Below are 16969 nucleotides of genomic sequence, written 5' to 3'. Positions count from 1 at the left end.
CAGCTGCACTACTGCATTAAGCTCTACAGAGGCTCCTGCTCACTCACCACTTAAGCTTTATTACGTTAGCTAAGGATCGGTCCGGATTCTGCTGTGTGGAAATGTGTCTGTTCTTCTGTATGTGCACAAAGAGGTGTTCTGTAATTACTGCAGCTGTTGCAGTGAGACGAGCGAGAGCGCGAGGGAGCGAGAGAGTGATAGAGCGAGAGAGTGAGATAGTGATAGAGCGAGAGAGTGAGAGAGTGAGAGGTGGCGGGAAACGAGAGAGAGAGATAGGAGAAATGAGAAGACCTAGATAGACAGACATACAAATCAATAGAAGTCAGTTTGATAGATAGATAGATAGATAGATAGATAGATAGATAGATAGATAGATAGATAGATAGATAGATAGATAGATAGATAGAAATAGGCATCGTAGTCATTGTTCATTATCAAATTTCTTTCTCTCTCACACACTCATACACGTACTTACTCACACACACATTCTCATCTTCTCTCCTCCCTCTCCTTTCCTACATTGCTCCAACCCCTCCTCCCTGTATCTCTCTCTCTCTCTCTCTCTCTCTCTCTCTCTCTCTCTCTCTCTCTCTCTCTCTCTCTCAGGATCACGTGACTTTCTCTCTGAATGAGAGCGAAGCATGAAGCTGCCTCATTCCTCAGGGCTTTCAGCTCATCCCGGATCTCGCTCTCTTTCTTTCTGTATCTCTCTCCCAAACACACAGGAACACACACACACACACACACACACACACAGGAACACACACACACACACACACACAGAGGCAGGCAGGGGGGCTTCCACTGTCCCAGACACGCTGTCTGCCTCTCTCGTCTGGGACAGAAGAGTGAGAGAGTGACGGGAGAGAACGGTAGAGAGAGAGGAGGAGAGGAGGAGAGTAAAACCATGCTTCTACATTCCCGAGCATCAGCTCAAGGTTGAATGAGGGAAGAGATGGAAAACGGAGAGAGCGAGAAGAGGAGGATGAGGAGCTGAGGCGAGAGAGCACAGCCTGCCTGTCTTCATTCGCTCGAATTGCCTGCTGCTGCAGAGCTCTCTCTCTCTCGCTCCCTCTCTCTCTCTCTCTCGCTCCCTCTCGCTCTGTCTCTCTCATCTGTCCATACCGAGGATGCTCCGCTAACCGTCGTCTCTGTGGTTTATCGTGATAACCTGCAGCTCCTCCTGCGTGCTAACAAAAAATAACGTGGCTGGATATATCCCACTTTCCCAAGGAACCCCGCAGGTATGCTTTTCCTTTCTCTGTCTCCTCCTTTTATTCTTCCTTTTTTCGTTTGATTGTAGCAGCTCGTGTCTTCTTGTTGCTTCGACATCATCTGGAATTTCTCACGCTGGATGTTGTAGCTGCGCTGAAATGACACTCGGGTTTACTCGTGCTAATATGCAATGATTCCAAAAGGAATGTGCATGCATGTCAGTGGTGCATGCAATTTCTCACTGTTGCATGAGACACATCAACGTGGCTTCCTGCATCCCACACACACACACACACACACACACACACACACACACACACACACACACACACACACACACACACACACACACATGCATATACAAGCAACTGTCCGTGTATTGTCAAGGGGTCGAATTTGAATGCTGCCATCATCCGCTGGAGAAATCCTCTCGCTCCTGGGGAACGTTGTGTATAAGTCCGGCATGGCCGATATATAAACACTCCGAGGAATTAGCACGCGTTCAGGGTGCCGAGTGCTCGGGCTCGGTCAACACCCTGGGCAGCCATGATTGTTTTGGTTAATTCACAGAAGTGGATGAGGAAGTAAAAGGTAGTTATTGGATTCTTGATTGGAGGCAAAATGGGAAGGAAGTGGAAAGAAGGAGGAATGGATAGAGGGAGGGAAGAGGGGAGGAAGGGAGTACTCAGGGTGATGGCAGAATGGAAAATGAGCAAGAAGTCGTAAAGGTAGTAGTAGGTGGGTGGGGCTCGTCGTTCTCCTTTCTTTTCTTTTCTTTTCTTTTCTTTTCTTTTCTTTTCTTTTCTTTTCTTTACTTCTCTCTAGTCTCTGGAACCTTCGGATTTTTGCTCTGTTAAATATTTCCGACATCGAGTTTGTTCTTTGCTATTCAGCTCTATATTAGTGTACCAGCAAGAACGTGCGGTTTACAAGACAAATAACACTCACAAAGACTAAACCCCCGAGTTATCCATGTGACAAACCCAAGCACTGCTGATACAAAGATCCGCCGTGACACTTCTCCGCCTTCGGATAGTTTTTTTTTTTTTAACGAACGACGTGACGAAAGAGAAAAGGATGAAAGTCTACCGATTCCATCGGAACTGTTGCACAGAAGTCAGTGGCAATAAATCAGAGTGTCTGCACCGAGGGAACAAATTCCTAACCGACCGAGAATCAGATAAACAAATTAATCAGTCTAGTCACAAAATTAGCACCATTATAAATCTTGTTTGGAAAAATTGGATTTAAGAGTGTGGAAGTGGAAGTTTGTGTCATGAAGAAGTCGAGGTAAAAAATAGACCTTTGCTTAGCGGATTTTGAATTAAACCTTGTGATCTGGATTCCTCCAAACCGAGTGGATGATCTCAGATCAAGTGTAGAACTTTAACAAGACTTGCTTGCATCATAAACCTTTTACTTATCGTTTTTTTTTTTTGACCCTAACACTTTTACTCTGTGACTGAGAGGTTTCCTGAAGGTTCTTTAGTTTTACCCACTTCCCAGAAACATGCCAGTAGGTGGACTGCTGACTCGATCTGTCCACAGATGTAAACTAGGCAAGGTGTGTGAACAGTATAATGAACTGGTACAGTATCCAGAGTGTACTCCTGATTCATGCCAAATGTTCCTGGATAGAATAGAATAGAATAGAATAGAATAGAATAGAATAGAACAGAGTGCACAGAAGCCTTTATTATCACCACATACACATTACAGCACAGTGGAATTCTTTTCTTCACATACCCCAACTGAGGAGGTTGGGGTCAGAGTGCAGCGGCAGCTATTATACAGCGCCCCTGGAGCAGGGAGGGTTGAGGGGATTGCTCAAGGGCCCAGCAGTGGCAGCTTGCTGTGCTGGGCCTTGAACCCCAATCCTCCGATCAACAACCCAGTGCCTTAACCAGTTGAGCTACCACTGCCCCTAACCCACCACTGCCCTTAACCCATCACTGCCCCTAACCCACCACTGTCCCTAACCCACCACTGCCCCTAACCCATCACTGCCCCTTGACCCACCACTGTCCCTAACCCACCACTTTCCCTAACCCACCACTGCCACTAACCCATCACTGCCCCTTGACCCACCACTGATCCTTGACCAAGATAAAACTCTTACTGAAGATAAATGAGTTCTGAGAGTTAACACAGTACGGTGTAGTATTACTAGACTGCAGAGGAGCAATATATTATGATCACTTTCTTTTCGATGTGACAATGACATATTTCTTTTTTCTCTTTACAGACCAACAACGGCCATATGTGAAGAACATACTTGGATTTTTTTTTATCACTCTTAGGATATCTAAGGATATACATTTTTTTCTTGGCACGATTGTTTCTAAGGGGCATATTTCTCTTGTCTTCTTCTTCTTCTTCTTTTATCCCTCAGGGTTGACTTTGAAATAAAGTGGTTTTGGTCAGCCGGTTGTTGCTTCCCACTGGATCTAACAGCAGTTCTGCATTGCTGCAGATGTTTGGATGCTAACCCACTAACCTATTGCTCTCCATGGTTTCTGCCCATGTAAAAAAGCTATCGTCTTACATTTTTAAGATTTGCAAAGGAATGTTTACAAAGAAACTGGCAAATACCACAAAAAAGAAAGAGTGTAGCGAAAACAAAAAAGATCCTAAGATATCCCCAGATTTGCATGCGCGAAATCAGACTTTCTCCACCACACTGAAAAGCACAGTTAAAAAGATATCTAAATGTTCTTCTGCTCGCAATCTATCTACTGAGGAAGACGACGGCAGGAACGACCGCTCTTCCCTTTCTCCCACGTTCAGTTACCGTGTAGCGATTGCTAATGGACTGCAAAAGAATGCTCTCTTACTGAACAATAATGACTTTCATGAAGTGCTATCCATTGATAGTAGTTACACCGACTCTTTAAACGAGGCCAAATTTGTCCATAGATTCGATGAACAAAAAGCTTACACAATGCCCGTAAGAAGGAATAGGAAGAGTATGATTAGTTTAGCACCTTCTGATGGCAGCTCAGAGGGCGAACGTGGAGAACGAAGCAGTCTCCACACTCTCCGACTCGGTGCTCTGAAAAAGCTCCGCAAGTGGAAGAAGAGCCAAGAATGTGTTTCTTCAGATTCGTCCGAGGCTAGCACCTGGAGGAAGACACTTGGCATCAGGAGCAAGTCTCTGGATCGGGCTGGGAGGCAGCAGAAAACAACCACACTGGAACCAGGATCCAGCTCCACAGGCTGCATCAGTCAGACCCAAGATGTCATGGAAATGATCTTCAAAGAACTTCAGGGAATCAGCCAGATTGAATCAGAGCTCTCAGAGCTTAGAGGACATGTTAATGCTTTAAAAAGCTCCATCGATGAGATCTCCAGTAGTGTGGAGGTGGTGCAGAGTGAGATTGAGCAGCTTCGCTCGGGATTTGTGCAATCCAGACGAGAGACACGAGACATCCATGACTACATCAGACAGTTAAGCCACCAGACCAACAAAGCTACTTTAAGATTCCTAAATGTGCCTGAGGAAAAATTTGAAAGAACCGAGGAACTCATTTATCACATTTTAAAGGAGAAAATGGGTTTTGCTGAAGCACACAAGACACTTACAATCGAACTCGCCCATCGATTGGGGCAACTAAGAGAATGTTCAAGTGCTAAACCTCGACCTATCATAGTTATTTTTTCAAATCCTCAAGACAGGGATTTAGTTTTGAAAAAATGTTATAAGCTTAAAGGTACCGGAATATCAATCTCAACAGATAGCCTCACGCAAGAGACGAAAGACAGGAAAGAACGAGGGATGACCTCTTCTCAGACCTATGAAAGCATGGACATGAAACTGCCAAGTGCCAAAGACAAGGCCGAGAGTGATGACTGGGAATCATTGGACAGTGATAAAGAACTAGATGAATTAAGCAAAAACAAATATGCAATTGTGGTCAAACCACCTCAGAAAATAAAATCGGACAAAAAAAAGTCTCACGATCACAGGCGGTGCGCAGACGACACCACGTATTCGGTGCATTATGCTGATGATGCTGTTTATGATGACAAGCAAAACAAATCTTACTATTCTGACATGACCCCTGGATGGCTCTCGCAGAGTGATTACTCCACCCCAAAGCTCAGTCGCTCAGAATCCGACTGCTCCAAACTTTGCCCATCTTACTCTGAAGATTTCTCTGAGAGCCAGTACTTTAGCAGAGTTAACGGATGCTCCCTGCTTTCTTCGTCCGACCAGGAGCTCTGGCAGCGTAAACAGGAAGACATGGCTTCTTCCTGGTATGCAAGCCCACCCAGCCAAACACTCAGTCAGGAAAACCCACCATATGTAGAGCACAATGAGGTTGAGACCACAGAGACAATTGACAGTGGTGTTAGTAATGGTCTGGTGTGTATATCAGGGGACAGAAGTCACTATAGTGGCTCTCAACTTTCGCTGCAAGGTGACCTTTCACCATGGAAAGACTGGCATCACCTTGAGCAAGGAGCCGACTCAGGCTTGGATGCCTCGACTGAACATAATATAGTCTCAGAAATCAGCAGCCCATTTGACCCAGCTGCTAACCCTGGGTTCCCTGAAAAAATTACAAAATGCCTTGAGGTTGATTTGCAGTTTGAAGGTGAGACATTTTTGACATTTGACAGTACACCTGAGACAACACAAGAACCTGACATGGAGACTGAGTTAGAACCTGAGCCAGAACCTGAACCAGAACCCGAACCAGAACCTGAGCCAGAGCCTGAGATAGAAGCTGTAGTAGAACCAATGCCAGTACAAAAACCTGTGCCAGAACCAAAAACAGAAAAGAAGCCTAAGACCAAGCCGAAGACACAAACCAAACCAGAGTCTGCCCCGCAGACTCTGCAACGACAGGAGAGTAAGGGGAAGGGGAACCAACTGCAGCAAAATCAAAAGTCTTCCACTATGTATCGTAGTCAGAGTGAGATCAGGGTTGAAAAGGTTGAAGAGGTCCCGAAATCATGGAGCAGCAGACTGAGCATAGACTTGTCTGAAAAAACCTTCAGCTTTGGAGGCTTTGGCTCAACCTTACAAAGGGCCAAATCAGCTTTGGAAGTAGTCTGGAATAAAGGATCTCAAAGCTCCAGTGCTCCTGCTGAAGAGCCAAGTACTATCCCATTTATTGGCCGGTTCAGGACTATGTCTCAGTCAACAGCCAATGATTCCAGCACCACTATCGACTCTGATGTCTACAACGAACCCTTCTACTACAAAGCAGACGAAGATGAACAAACCACAGCGCAACCCGTGGACAACGAGACACATTACGTCGAAGTGATGGAACAGGTGCTGGCCAACCTTGAAAACAGAACAAATGCCAATGAGGCAGAGGAGGAGTACCAAGAAGATGAGTATGAAGTCTCACAAGAATATGACATTTTACAAGAAGGGAACCCAGTTCTGGAATACGACTGCAGCTTAGATGATCAGTTTGATGAAGAATACAGTGAGGACTATGATGAAAACCAGATGGCCGACGACAGGGAGGAGTACGAGGCCATGATCGAATACATCGAAGAAACAGAGGAGGCCGAGGATGAGGCTGATGAACAAGAGGACGAAGAAGCAGAAGTTGAGGCGGAGGTGCTAGATATAGCACGAACGCAAGGAGCAGAAGATGACAAAGAAAACATGACTCAGGAAGATGAAAACAAAAACGTCACAGAGACTCCGGCAGTGGTGGAAGAACCGGCACCCAAGAAAAGGTTACGACCAACGTTTAAAGAAGCTGCTTTGAGAGCATATAGGAAGCAAATGGCTGAGCTTGAGCAGCAGATCCTGGCTGGAGGTATGGACTGGCTGGAGGTATCCAGTTTTTATACCTAACATAGTTTGATATCCAGACGGATCGCTTAGGAAGAAGGTTTCTTTGTTATAAGCTTAATTGGTAGGATGTATTTTGTGGTCAGACGATATGATTAAACCATAATGAAAGTAGAAAGCAGAAAATGACAACAGCATGTCTGAGTGGCTGTGCTTTAATGCTAGAACCTCAGATTCTTTTCATGGCTTTGCTTTGAAGGTAGTCCGGGAAAAGCCTAAACATTGATTGCAGGTGTTTGATGTGGAAGATGATATTGAGCCTTTTAAATTTGCTATTGATTTATGTGTGTGTTCGTGTGTATGTGTGTGTGTGTGTGTGTTTGTGTGTATGTGTGTATGTGTGTGGTGGAGGGGATAGCGGTTTTATAGTGCTTCAGTCAGTCAGAAATGACAGTAGTGGACACCAGAGTAGCAAATAGTCAACTTACTGTTCACAGAGATGAAAGTAAGACTATGCCATTACATTTCCTTTATACAGCATTTAATCCATGTAAAAGGAACACTGGTGTGTTCTGCCCCTTGGTGTGGATTTTTCTGGTGTGTTCTGCCCCTTGGTGTGGATTTTTAGGAGACTATCTTGGTCCATGTCTACAGTACGTAAATAGGAATCAGACATGTTTGGGGTTGCAGCATGTTTTTGTAAGTAAGCCCTGAGGTTAGAGGTCTTCTCGGGTCTAAAGAAATGTACCCGAACCGAAGTGACCCGGATCACTTTTTACCCGAACCCGACGTGCATAATTTTTTTTTTCTATAAGAATGACCCGACCCGAGACAAACACGAAAGAATTAGTCCCGAGTCCGACCCGACCCGTTGGCATTTTATTTTAACCCGACTGGACCCGAATGTTGCATACCGTAACTCTGCACTAAAGTAACTGCTACAGCGTGGATTCAAAATTGATTGACAGGTCTGTTTCAATGAAAATTTGCTTACCGCCATCCACACGTCGCCAGCCACATGTCGCAAGTGGTCTTGGCAAACAGAGGAGAGGTTGGAAAAAAACTCAAATCGATGCACACACGTGAGATACAGTACAGTAGTTCCGGTCTTCTCGGGTCCGTTCGGTAAAAACACATTCATTTTAAATGACCCGAGACCCGTTGCCGATATTTTTATACCTGACCCGTGTCCGAGGCACACATGAAACTTTTAGACCCGAACCCGCTCGGGTCTCGTGTCGGACCTCGGGTTTTCGGATCTAAGTGGACCCGTGAAGACGTCTACCTGAGGTGCAAACTGAGCCAAAGGACTTGAGGACTGTGCAGGCAGGTTGTATTTTGGGATTGCTATGCACATGTAGTAAGGGTTTGTTTAGCTTTATCCATCTTTATCCAACAATAAAACAGTGTAACGACTATGTTTTCAGCCCTATGCCAACATTATCTTAATAAACCTTAAGTAACTAAATAAAAAACACACTAAAAGTATCGAGTTTGTTTTTATTTGTGCTTAGCAAATAGCTGAAAAAGCGCCCTTAATTTAGTCAAATTGCAGCAATTTATTGATCATATTCATCGATCTAGTGATTACTGCTGAGAAAATGTATTTAAAGGGTCACCTGGCAGGTCATCGCCGGACCCCGTGGTTTCCTTTCAGCCGCAGATAGACCAGCGTGTGAACGCGACGGCTGCCTACTTTGTGTGAATATAACAAACTTGACAATACACTTTGGTTGAGAGCACTTGAGTGGTGTGGAGTTTATTACAGTCAATCTACTGTAGGCAACAGGGATTTTCCGTCCTGCCTTACTCACTCTACAACCTGCCAGCGCTTGGCCTAGATGTGAGGCATACATTCTGACTTCACACCGCATGCTCTCCTCCCCAGAGAGAATTACTGCTCTGTTTAACAAATCTTCACAATCTCCACTCTGCTCCATTTAACCCAACTCATTCAGGATATGATAATTAGTTGATGAGTTGGTTATGAGAATTTGGTATTTTACAGCAGGCAAAGCATCACAATAAACTCTTCTGTGTTATGTGATCAAAAACAATTACAAGTGTGGAGGTTTGGGTTTCTGTAAGAGTTTATTTAGCGGGACACGGTGTATGCTGAGTAAAAGGTGTAGTGCTTTGGCTTACCAAACAGGTAAAAGAGAGGAGATGGTTATAAGCTACAGGTCCTGGAACAGCCTAAAGGTAGCAATTTCTACACCAGTTTAGACTCCTGACTCAATCACTGAAACACATCTAATTTCAGTCTCAGAGAGATTTAAAGTAACAATTCTAGTGATACTCCTACTTAAGTACCTTTCCACACACTTAACACTATTTGACTTGATAGCATACACTTAAAGAAGAGTAATGATTTATAATCTATTATCGAGGAATCACCCAGACGAGGGTTCCCTTATCATTCAGGTTCTTCTCATGGTTTCTTTGCTTGGTACTGTGTGAACGAGAATGTGGATGGATCCCTGTGGTTTTCTGCCATTCCATCCAGACTGTATTCCCTTCCGGTGTTTCCAGGCATAGACACTACATCCATAACCACTAGGACCGAGATAAATAGCTCTGATGCCTCGGCGCTTTATGGTCTCAAGCTCAAATTTCTGAGCATGTTCTCCTCATGTCTGAGTGAGTTTCCTCAGGCTTCCCAATTATCCCCAAACCAGCAAATAGGTTGGCTGGTGCTTATAAAGTGATTATACATGGGGGGAGGGGGGGGGTGGCACGGTGGCTTAGTGGCTTAGTGTTTAGCATGTTCGCCTCACATCTCCAGGATTAGGGGTTCGATTCCCGCCTCCGCCTTGTGTGTGTGGAGTTTGCATGTTCTCCCCGTGCCTCGGGGGTTTCCTCCGGGTACTCCGGTTTCCTCCCCCGTTTCAAAGACATGCATGGTAGGTTGATTGGCATCTCTGGAAAATTGTCTGTAGTGTGTGAGTGTGTGAGTGAATGAGAGTGTGTGTGTGTGCCCTGTGATGGGTTGGCACTCCGTCCAGGGTGTATCCTGCCTCGATACCCGATGACGCCTGAGATAGGCACAGGCTCCCCGTGACCCGAGAAGTTCGGATAAGTGGTAGGAAATGAATGAATGAATGAATGAATGTGTGTACATGATGCCCTGTGATGTACTTCCATCCCAGGGATAAGCTGTGGATCCACCATATCCAGGATAATGAACTTACTGAAGAAGAATACATGAAAATAATTCTGCAATTATACAAGTCATACATACCAGCGATTACCACCGAGTCTGAGGCCCTTAAACCTCTCAACTTTGAGTAACTCAATTTTATATCAGCATTTGTAATAATACTAATCCAGTAATTAGCATTCTATGAATTAACAAATGTTTCCATTGTCTAATAGTAATTCTTTCATATATGCTGAAAAATTCCAGAATATCTGATAAACTCTGTTTTATAGAACAAAGAGCTGTTAAAAAAGCTGGAACCTTACAGCACCTCTGTGTTTCTCAACTACTATCAGGTGCCTTCTAATTAATTTAAGGAGACCCTATGACTCATCTTAATGGCAAACAAAGCTCAGGTTGAACGCTATAAAAAGATTAATGCTAATAGGTGAATTTGGGGAAGCACTGATTTATTCACTGCAACAAGAGCAACACATTTGAACACCCAGAGCTCCTCTGCAGCTGCTGTCAGTGTCTGTTATTTAGCGGCTAAATAGAACAGGAACTAACACGTCTCTCATAGCTGATAGAAAATGACAAAGTAGAAGGTGGAAAACCAAGACGTGGAAAAAATCTATAAAATAGTGTTAAAGCTTTTCCAGACAGTTTTGCAGCAAGGTCTCAAAAGATTTGTTCTTCTTGCTGGGGTAATCATAACTCAGCTACTGCTGTATTCAGATGCTAATCCACACTCCCAAGGGCATTCGCTAACCAGGTTAGACTTGCTCATCATATTCGGTCTTCTCTGAAAGTATTGAAATGGCAAGGCATGTTGTTTTGTTTTTGCTGTCTAATGACGACATTTGGGCTTGAGATCGAACGACGGATATGAGAAGAACGATCAGAATTTCAGCTTTCATTCCTATATCATGTTTCTCTCTCTCTCTCTTACCTGTTTGTAATCTAGTGTGTTTTACCCAGTTCTTATTCCAAGAGACAAAATTTTTTCCCCAAAGCACTAATGGTGTGTAGTTGAGTGTCCAGTGGCTACCATACAGCTGATTGACAGGAAGGTTACAGTGGTCTTTGTGTGGTCTACATACAGGACATGGTATATACTGTAAGTTCTGTCAGGACCACTTTGTCAAAAGAGAATTTATTAGATGATTGCATACAGTTTAGTGTTGGAGGTATGGTTCTGTTCTGGGCAAGAATCCATGCGTCCGTCCGTGCAGGGACAGAGCGGGGAGAGCAGCAACTAGAAAATAGAATAAACCCCCCGTATAACAGCAGAACCATTAATCATGCATAGTATTAGATACGCTCGCTTACGAGTCTTTGGAAAATAATAAACGAATAAATGGATAAATAATTAATTAAATGATTAGAGAGAGGGAGAAAAACATGTGGAGGTTTATGACGTAAACTGGTACAACGAACACAGGTTCCGGCATGGTGGAGTCAGACATGGTGGAATCAGACATATTCAGACATTTCATAGATTTTCCTAAATCTTATGCTGCAAAATGAATAACCGAATTATCAGTTTTGAATTAATAATTTTACTCAATTCAGCTGAATACTAAGGAGCCTATAACTTCTGGATATTGCTAACATTTTTTGACACCATTTACATTTTTTAATTTATTTTAATCTCGTGTTTCAAGCCCGAGAATCACGCTGTGTCTCTTCTGAAAAAAAAACATTGTATAAGTTATAACAGGGGCGGTTCTAGACCTTCTTTAGGGTGGCTTCAGCGCCCCCTGTCTGTGATCTCAGCCACCCTAAAACTAAAAGTATAATTTTTACTTTCATAAATAAACAATAAAAATGACAGGAGTACAGGAACGTGCATCGTGCACGTCAGTCAGCGCTATTTATCTATAACCTTATTCGGCGGAAAACCGCAAAGACGGCAACCTCAAACAAAATATTAACGCAAACAATCCATTCATTACTAAATAAAAATAACATTTATTGATTTGGTCTTTGTGAATATTTGTTTATTAATGACTGCATTCATCGGACACATGAACTGATTTGATTCGAGACTGTCATCATTACATCATGCATAAAATTTTGGTGTCCACTTTTGCCATTTTAAATAATACCATAACTTTTAGCTTACTATGTAGTCATATAATATATAATATAGAACTCTTCTAGTTTTAAATTCTTACTGAGGGCTAAAACCCCCTAAAGATGAAACCCTAGACCCGCCCCTGAGTTATATGTTGCCTAGACAATTTATACAGTAAAATATAAAGTAATCTGACTTGGACATGGTCCTAGTAGCAATAAGCGGAAAAGCGGAACTCAGGTAGTGACAAAGAAGATGGCTAGCTAGGAGAAAATGTAACCTCTAGGTGAGGAGCTACATCAAGCAGTCATTTGGACAAAAACGTTTGGTTTAATAACAACAGTTTAAGATGTTTTTACCCTTAAATAAATAAATAAATAAACAGTATGAAAACATTCCCTACAAGCTTTTCATGCAGAGTGATGACACTGGATTATGACAGCGATTCTGACATGACGTTCATGTTCACATTAAAGGTTCGACCGGTTGCGACCTCCTTTTCGCAACCGAAGCTTTTATCCTAAGTGACTCGCATTAGACGATTCCATCGTCAGTACTCTGAAGGCTTAAAAGCTTCATTCAAGCTGCATCAACAAAGTTCAACCTGCTGAACTCTGACCTCTTGCAGTAATACCGACGCTGATGTAAAGATAATGCGATTTTTCAATGGGGGACATACAGACGGGTCGTTATGCTTCAGAGAGCGGGAAGAGAAGCGGTGGATTTAAGAATGTCGTTCATTAGGAGATGGAAAACCTTTAACACATAATCAATGCCGTGAATGGGCATGACTGAGATTCAGAAGAAAAACCCAGCCTGAAATTATGAGAATAAGTGCAAGTTTCACTCGCGAGTCTTTCTGCTGTTAGCTACACTGTGTTTTCACATCGGTTTGCACAATGATTACAGTAATTCATCCGCATGAATAATATCTTAATGATAAATCTTGATTTAACAGCTATCAGAATAATTGGCGTAGTTGTGTGTCATCGGCATAGAGATCACAGTGATTTGTGGACTGAGTACTGGCCCCTGTGGGACTCCTGCAGTAACACCGTGAGCTCACGGATCTGGACGTCTACTTTTTTTGCCTGTTGATTGGCGGCATTGTATTTTCATGTCTGTCTAATCTGCCCAAGAAATCTTAAGAGCGACTGGTTGAATTTTTTTTTAGGGTTTATATAGAAAGATCTCTGTATTTAGGATATGAATTGACTAGATTTTGGAAGTTCTGGTATACTGAAAGTTTTTTTTGTAGCTTTCTTTTCTTTTGAAGTGACTTAAGGGTGTGTGTAATGAACACATTAGTAAGACGAAGGACTAGACTTGTTGCCAGAGGAACCGTCCCCAATGGATGACTTGTTGGGCTGAAGCTGTTCTTCAAACTTTCTCAGATGCTTTAAGATCAGAACTCAACGCCTTCATATCATCATTCGAAATACATAACATTTTTTCCTTCTTGATACGTGCTTCATGTCTATTTTTTTATTGTTTATTAAATTATATTTACAATTTTTTTACTTATTTTTTTTTCAGGTATTGTTTGCATCGTTGTTTTAGCTATTGTGAGTGTTATTTATTTATTTTTTTAATCATCTCCTTTGCATTTTTTCACTATTTTTTTTTTATTATAGTGTGTTTATTTTTGCAGCTTTTTTTAATAATTTTGTATCTTTTATCTTTTTTTTTAATTTATTTTATTTTATTTTTTTTTTACAGTTTATGGCTGTTAAGTTTTATTGTTTTTTCAGTTTCGTAAGTTATTGTAGGATTCGTCAGTGATTTTTTTTTAGTTATTGTGTTATTCAGCGATTTATAATAAAATGCCGTCTGTATCGCCGCTGGGTTCATGAGAAATGGTTATGGTGAAATTTTTGCTATAATTCCAGACAGCAATAAGAAATAAAATCACTTTTAAAACTCATTAACGTGGCGTATTCCATGTTAGCGAGTGTGACACGGTGTCAAATTTGATCAGGTGTTAATTTGCACTGTTGAGAAGCACAAACTAAACATTGTTTATAAGCGATTCAGTAGAAATAAAGGGGTTATTGTTGTGAATAGAGATTTTATTAGTAGCAACATTTCTTAGTGGCTGTTACATAAAAATTTCAAATATTATCTATCCAAAGCGTATCAGTGATTTTATGGGAATTTGCCAGCTAGCGTGCAGGCTAACGATCCAGATGTAGGATTTATAGGCGTGCTAATGACTCTGATCATTAAATTAGAAAAGATCATTGGATAAATGTAAAGCGTCTACATGAAGGACGTGTAATCTGACGCAAATCTATTGCCTGTAAAGATAATACATTTATAAATATGCAACGTGATGAAAATCTCCTCATGCTCCTTTGGAATTCTGCTAATTGCTTGGAGCGGCCATTAGCTGACAACCAGATGCTAATGAGGTGAATGTCATGGTCTACTGTCAGGCTCGAGATCCGGAAAGAGACGTTCAGGTTTCCTGACGCCGTTAGTGATGTTCCCTGTGGATCCACTCTAAGCTTTTATATGGAGATGTTTCAAATGGCAACGAGTGTGAGATCATATAGGAGGTGTGGCTTCGTGTATGAACACGGGGTTGTATCATGAGCTTCATGCCGTCTATTATTTGTTTTTATTTTCCCCAAAATAAATTATTTAAGACTGAAAAAAGGGGAAATTATTTATTTATTTAATAAAATATCTCATGTCAAAATAGAGAGAAACACCAAGATTGTGTACAATTTCACTTATATTTCACAATATAACATTATATATATATATATATATATATATATATATATATATAGATATATATATAGATAGATATATATATATATTGTATATATAAATATTTAAACACAGAACAGCAATAAAAGAAAATGTATTTATTAATTCATTAATTTATGAAAATGCTGAAATTGTATAAGAAATTATGTATATCTGATATCTAGTCTTGTATTATTTTTATTATAATTTCTATTCACTGAATTTAAAACAATGTTTACATTCTAGGTGTTAAATCGAAAAAAAAAAATCGAAATTTGATAGTTATTAAAATATATAGTGGTATAAAAAAGTATATTTAAAAAAGTTTGCAGTGTGTGTGTGTGTATATATATATATATATATATATATATATATATATATATATATATATATATATAAATATATAGTGGTATATATATAAAGAATGGAGGAAAGCATAAGTGTGTGCGTGTATGTGTGTGTGTGTGTGTGTGTGTGTGTGTGTGTGTGTGTGTGTGTGTGTGTGTGTGTGTGTGTGTGTGTGTGTGTGTGTGTGACTCACTCAGCTGGCTCACTCTGTTTGGCCCTTTCCCGTCAGCCATGAATCATTACAACAGTGTGTAATTTGTGTAATTTAAAGATCAGCGCCTCTGGAAGTCTCACTACTCCAGTTAATTTTGTTGTTCCTGTCTTTTTTCTCTCCTCCTGTCACTGGTCCCCGGTGCAGACAGCGCTGACTTGGACACACAGGTTTACACCTTTATTCTTTTCTGTGTGTGTGTGTGTGTGTGTGTGTGTGTGTGTGTGTGTGTGAGAGAGAGAGAGAGAGAGAGAGAGAGTGAGAGAGAGATAGAAGAGTGGGTGGGAGTGTGTGAGAGACGAGTAGAGAGACGAGGAGAGAGAGAGAGCTGTGTGGTGTGTGAGTGGAGGGTGTGAGTGTGCTTGTGTTGGGGTGTTTTGGATGTGGGTGGTGGTTGTGTGTGGGTGGTGTGTGGGTGGTGGAGAGAGGAGAGCAGAAGGGAGAGAGAGATAGGGTTTGTTGTTGGTGTGTGTGGAGAGAGAGAGCATGAAGCGAGAGACATAGAGAGAGAGAGAGAGGAGTTAGAGAGTGGGGTGAGGTGTGTGTGTGTGTGAGTGCGTGGGTGTGTGTGTGGTGAGTGGTGTGTGTGTGTGTGGTGTGTGTGGTGTGTGTGTGAGAGATGAGAGAGAGAGAGAGAGAGAGAGAGAGAGAGAGAGAGAGAGAGAGAGAGAGAGAGAGAGAGAGAGAGAGAAAGGTTCTGCTTAAAACCTTAAAGGATTTTACCATCTATACCATAAATTAAAGCCTGTAATGGGTTCTACATAATCAACCCTGTAAGGGTTCCCCAGAGGGACAAAATAAAGAACGCTTTAGGAAGACAAATGGAGTGTGGATAGATTTTTATTTTCAAGTATTGCTAATGTATTAGTGAAAAGAAAACCCAGAGAAGATTATATTATCTCATATCTCAGAGAAGATATTATCTCATTTTGATACGTAAATAATACATTTTAAATAACAACCTAATAGTGTAATGACATGAAAAAGACAAGATAATAATGAGACAATAACACAATAATGAGATAATAACAAGATAATAATGAAATAATAATTATCTCATTGAGTAATAATGAGATAATAACGATGCGATAACAAGATAATAACAAGTAATAACGCAATAATAATAAAGTAAATACAAGATAATAATAATGTAATAAGATAATAATGAGTTAGAAACTCTCGATAAAGACAAATATTGAACCAACAAGATATTACCAATATTACATCATGACAATTATGGCAGAATTCAACAAAAATGTACACGATAATGAGATAATAACTGGGAAAATCACCAGTAGGTTAAATGTGGAAAAGGTACTTAAACAAACCTGAGACATGGCGGGAAAATAATGAGATAATAGTGAGATAATACAGAAATAAAAATGAGATGATAATGAGATAATAATGAGATAATACGGAAATAATAATGAGATGATAATGAGATAATATGTAAATACTAAT

General features: G+C 41.2%; 1 protein-coding gene across 1 annotated transcript in view; it reads left to right on the top strand.

Annotated features, from left to right (window-relative positions):
- The first annotated feature begins 692 nt into the window (after positions 1–692).
- The window catches only part of LOC113635280 (protein unc-13 homolog C), a 140527-nt gene continuing 124250 nt past the window's right edge, over positions 693–16969 (top strand). The window contains exons 1-3 of the mRNA XM_047822819.1: positions 693–1244; positions 3461–7001; positions 15656–15678. Of these exons, the coding sequence (XP_047678775.1) occupies positions 3725–7001; positions 15656–15678 (3300 nt within the window). The 5' untranslated portion in view covers positions 693–1244; positions 3461–3724. The remainder of the gene's footprint in view (positions 1245–3460; positions 7002–15655; positions 15679–16969) is intronic.

This window comes from Tachysurus fulvidraco, chromosome 13, assembly GCF_022655615.1.
Source record: "Tachysurus fulvidraco isolate hzauxx_2018 chromosome 13, HZAU_PFXX_2.0, whole genome shotgun sequence".
Taxonomy (NCBI): domain Eukaryota; kingdom Metazoa; phylum Chordata; class Actinopteri; order Siluriformes; family Bagridae; genus Tachysurus; species Tachysurus fulvidraco.
This window is presented reverse-complemented; position numbering and strand designations above follow the sequence as displayed.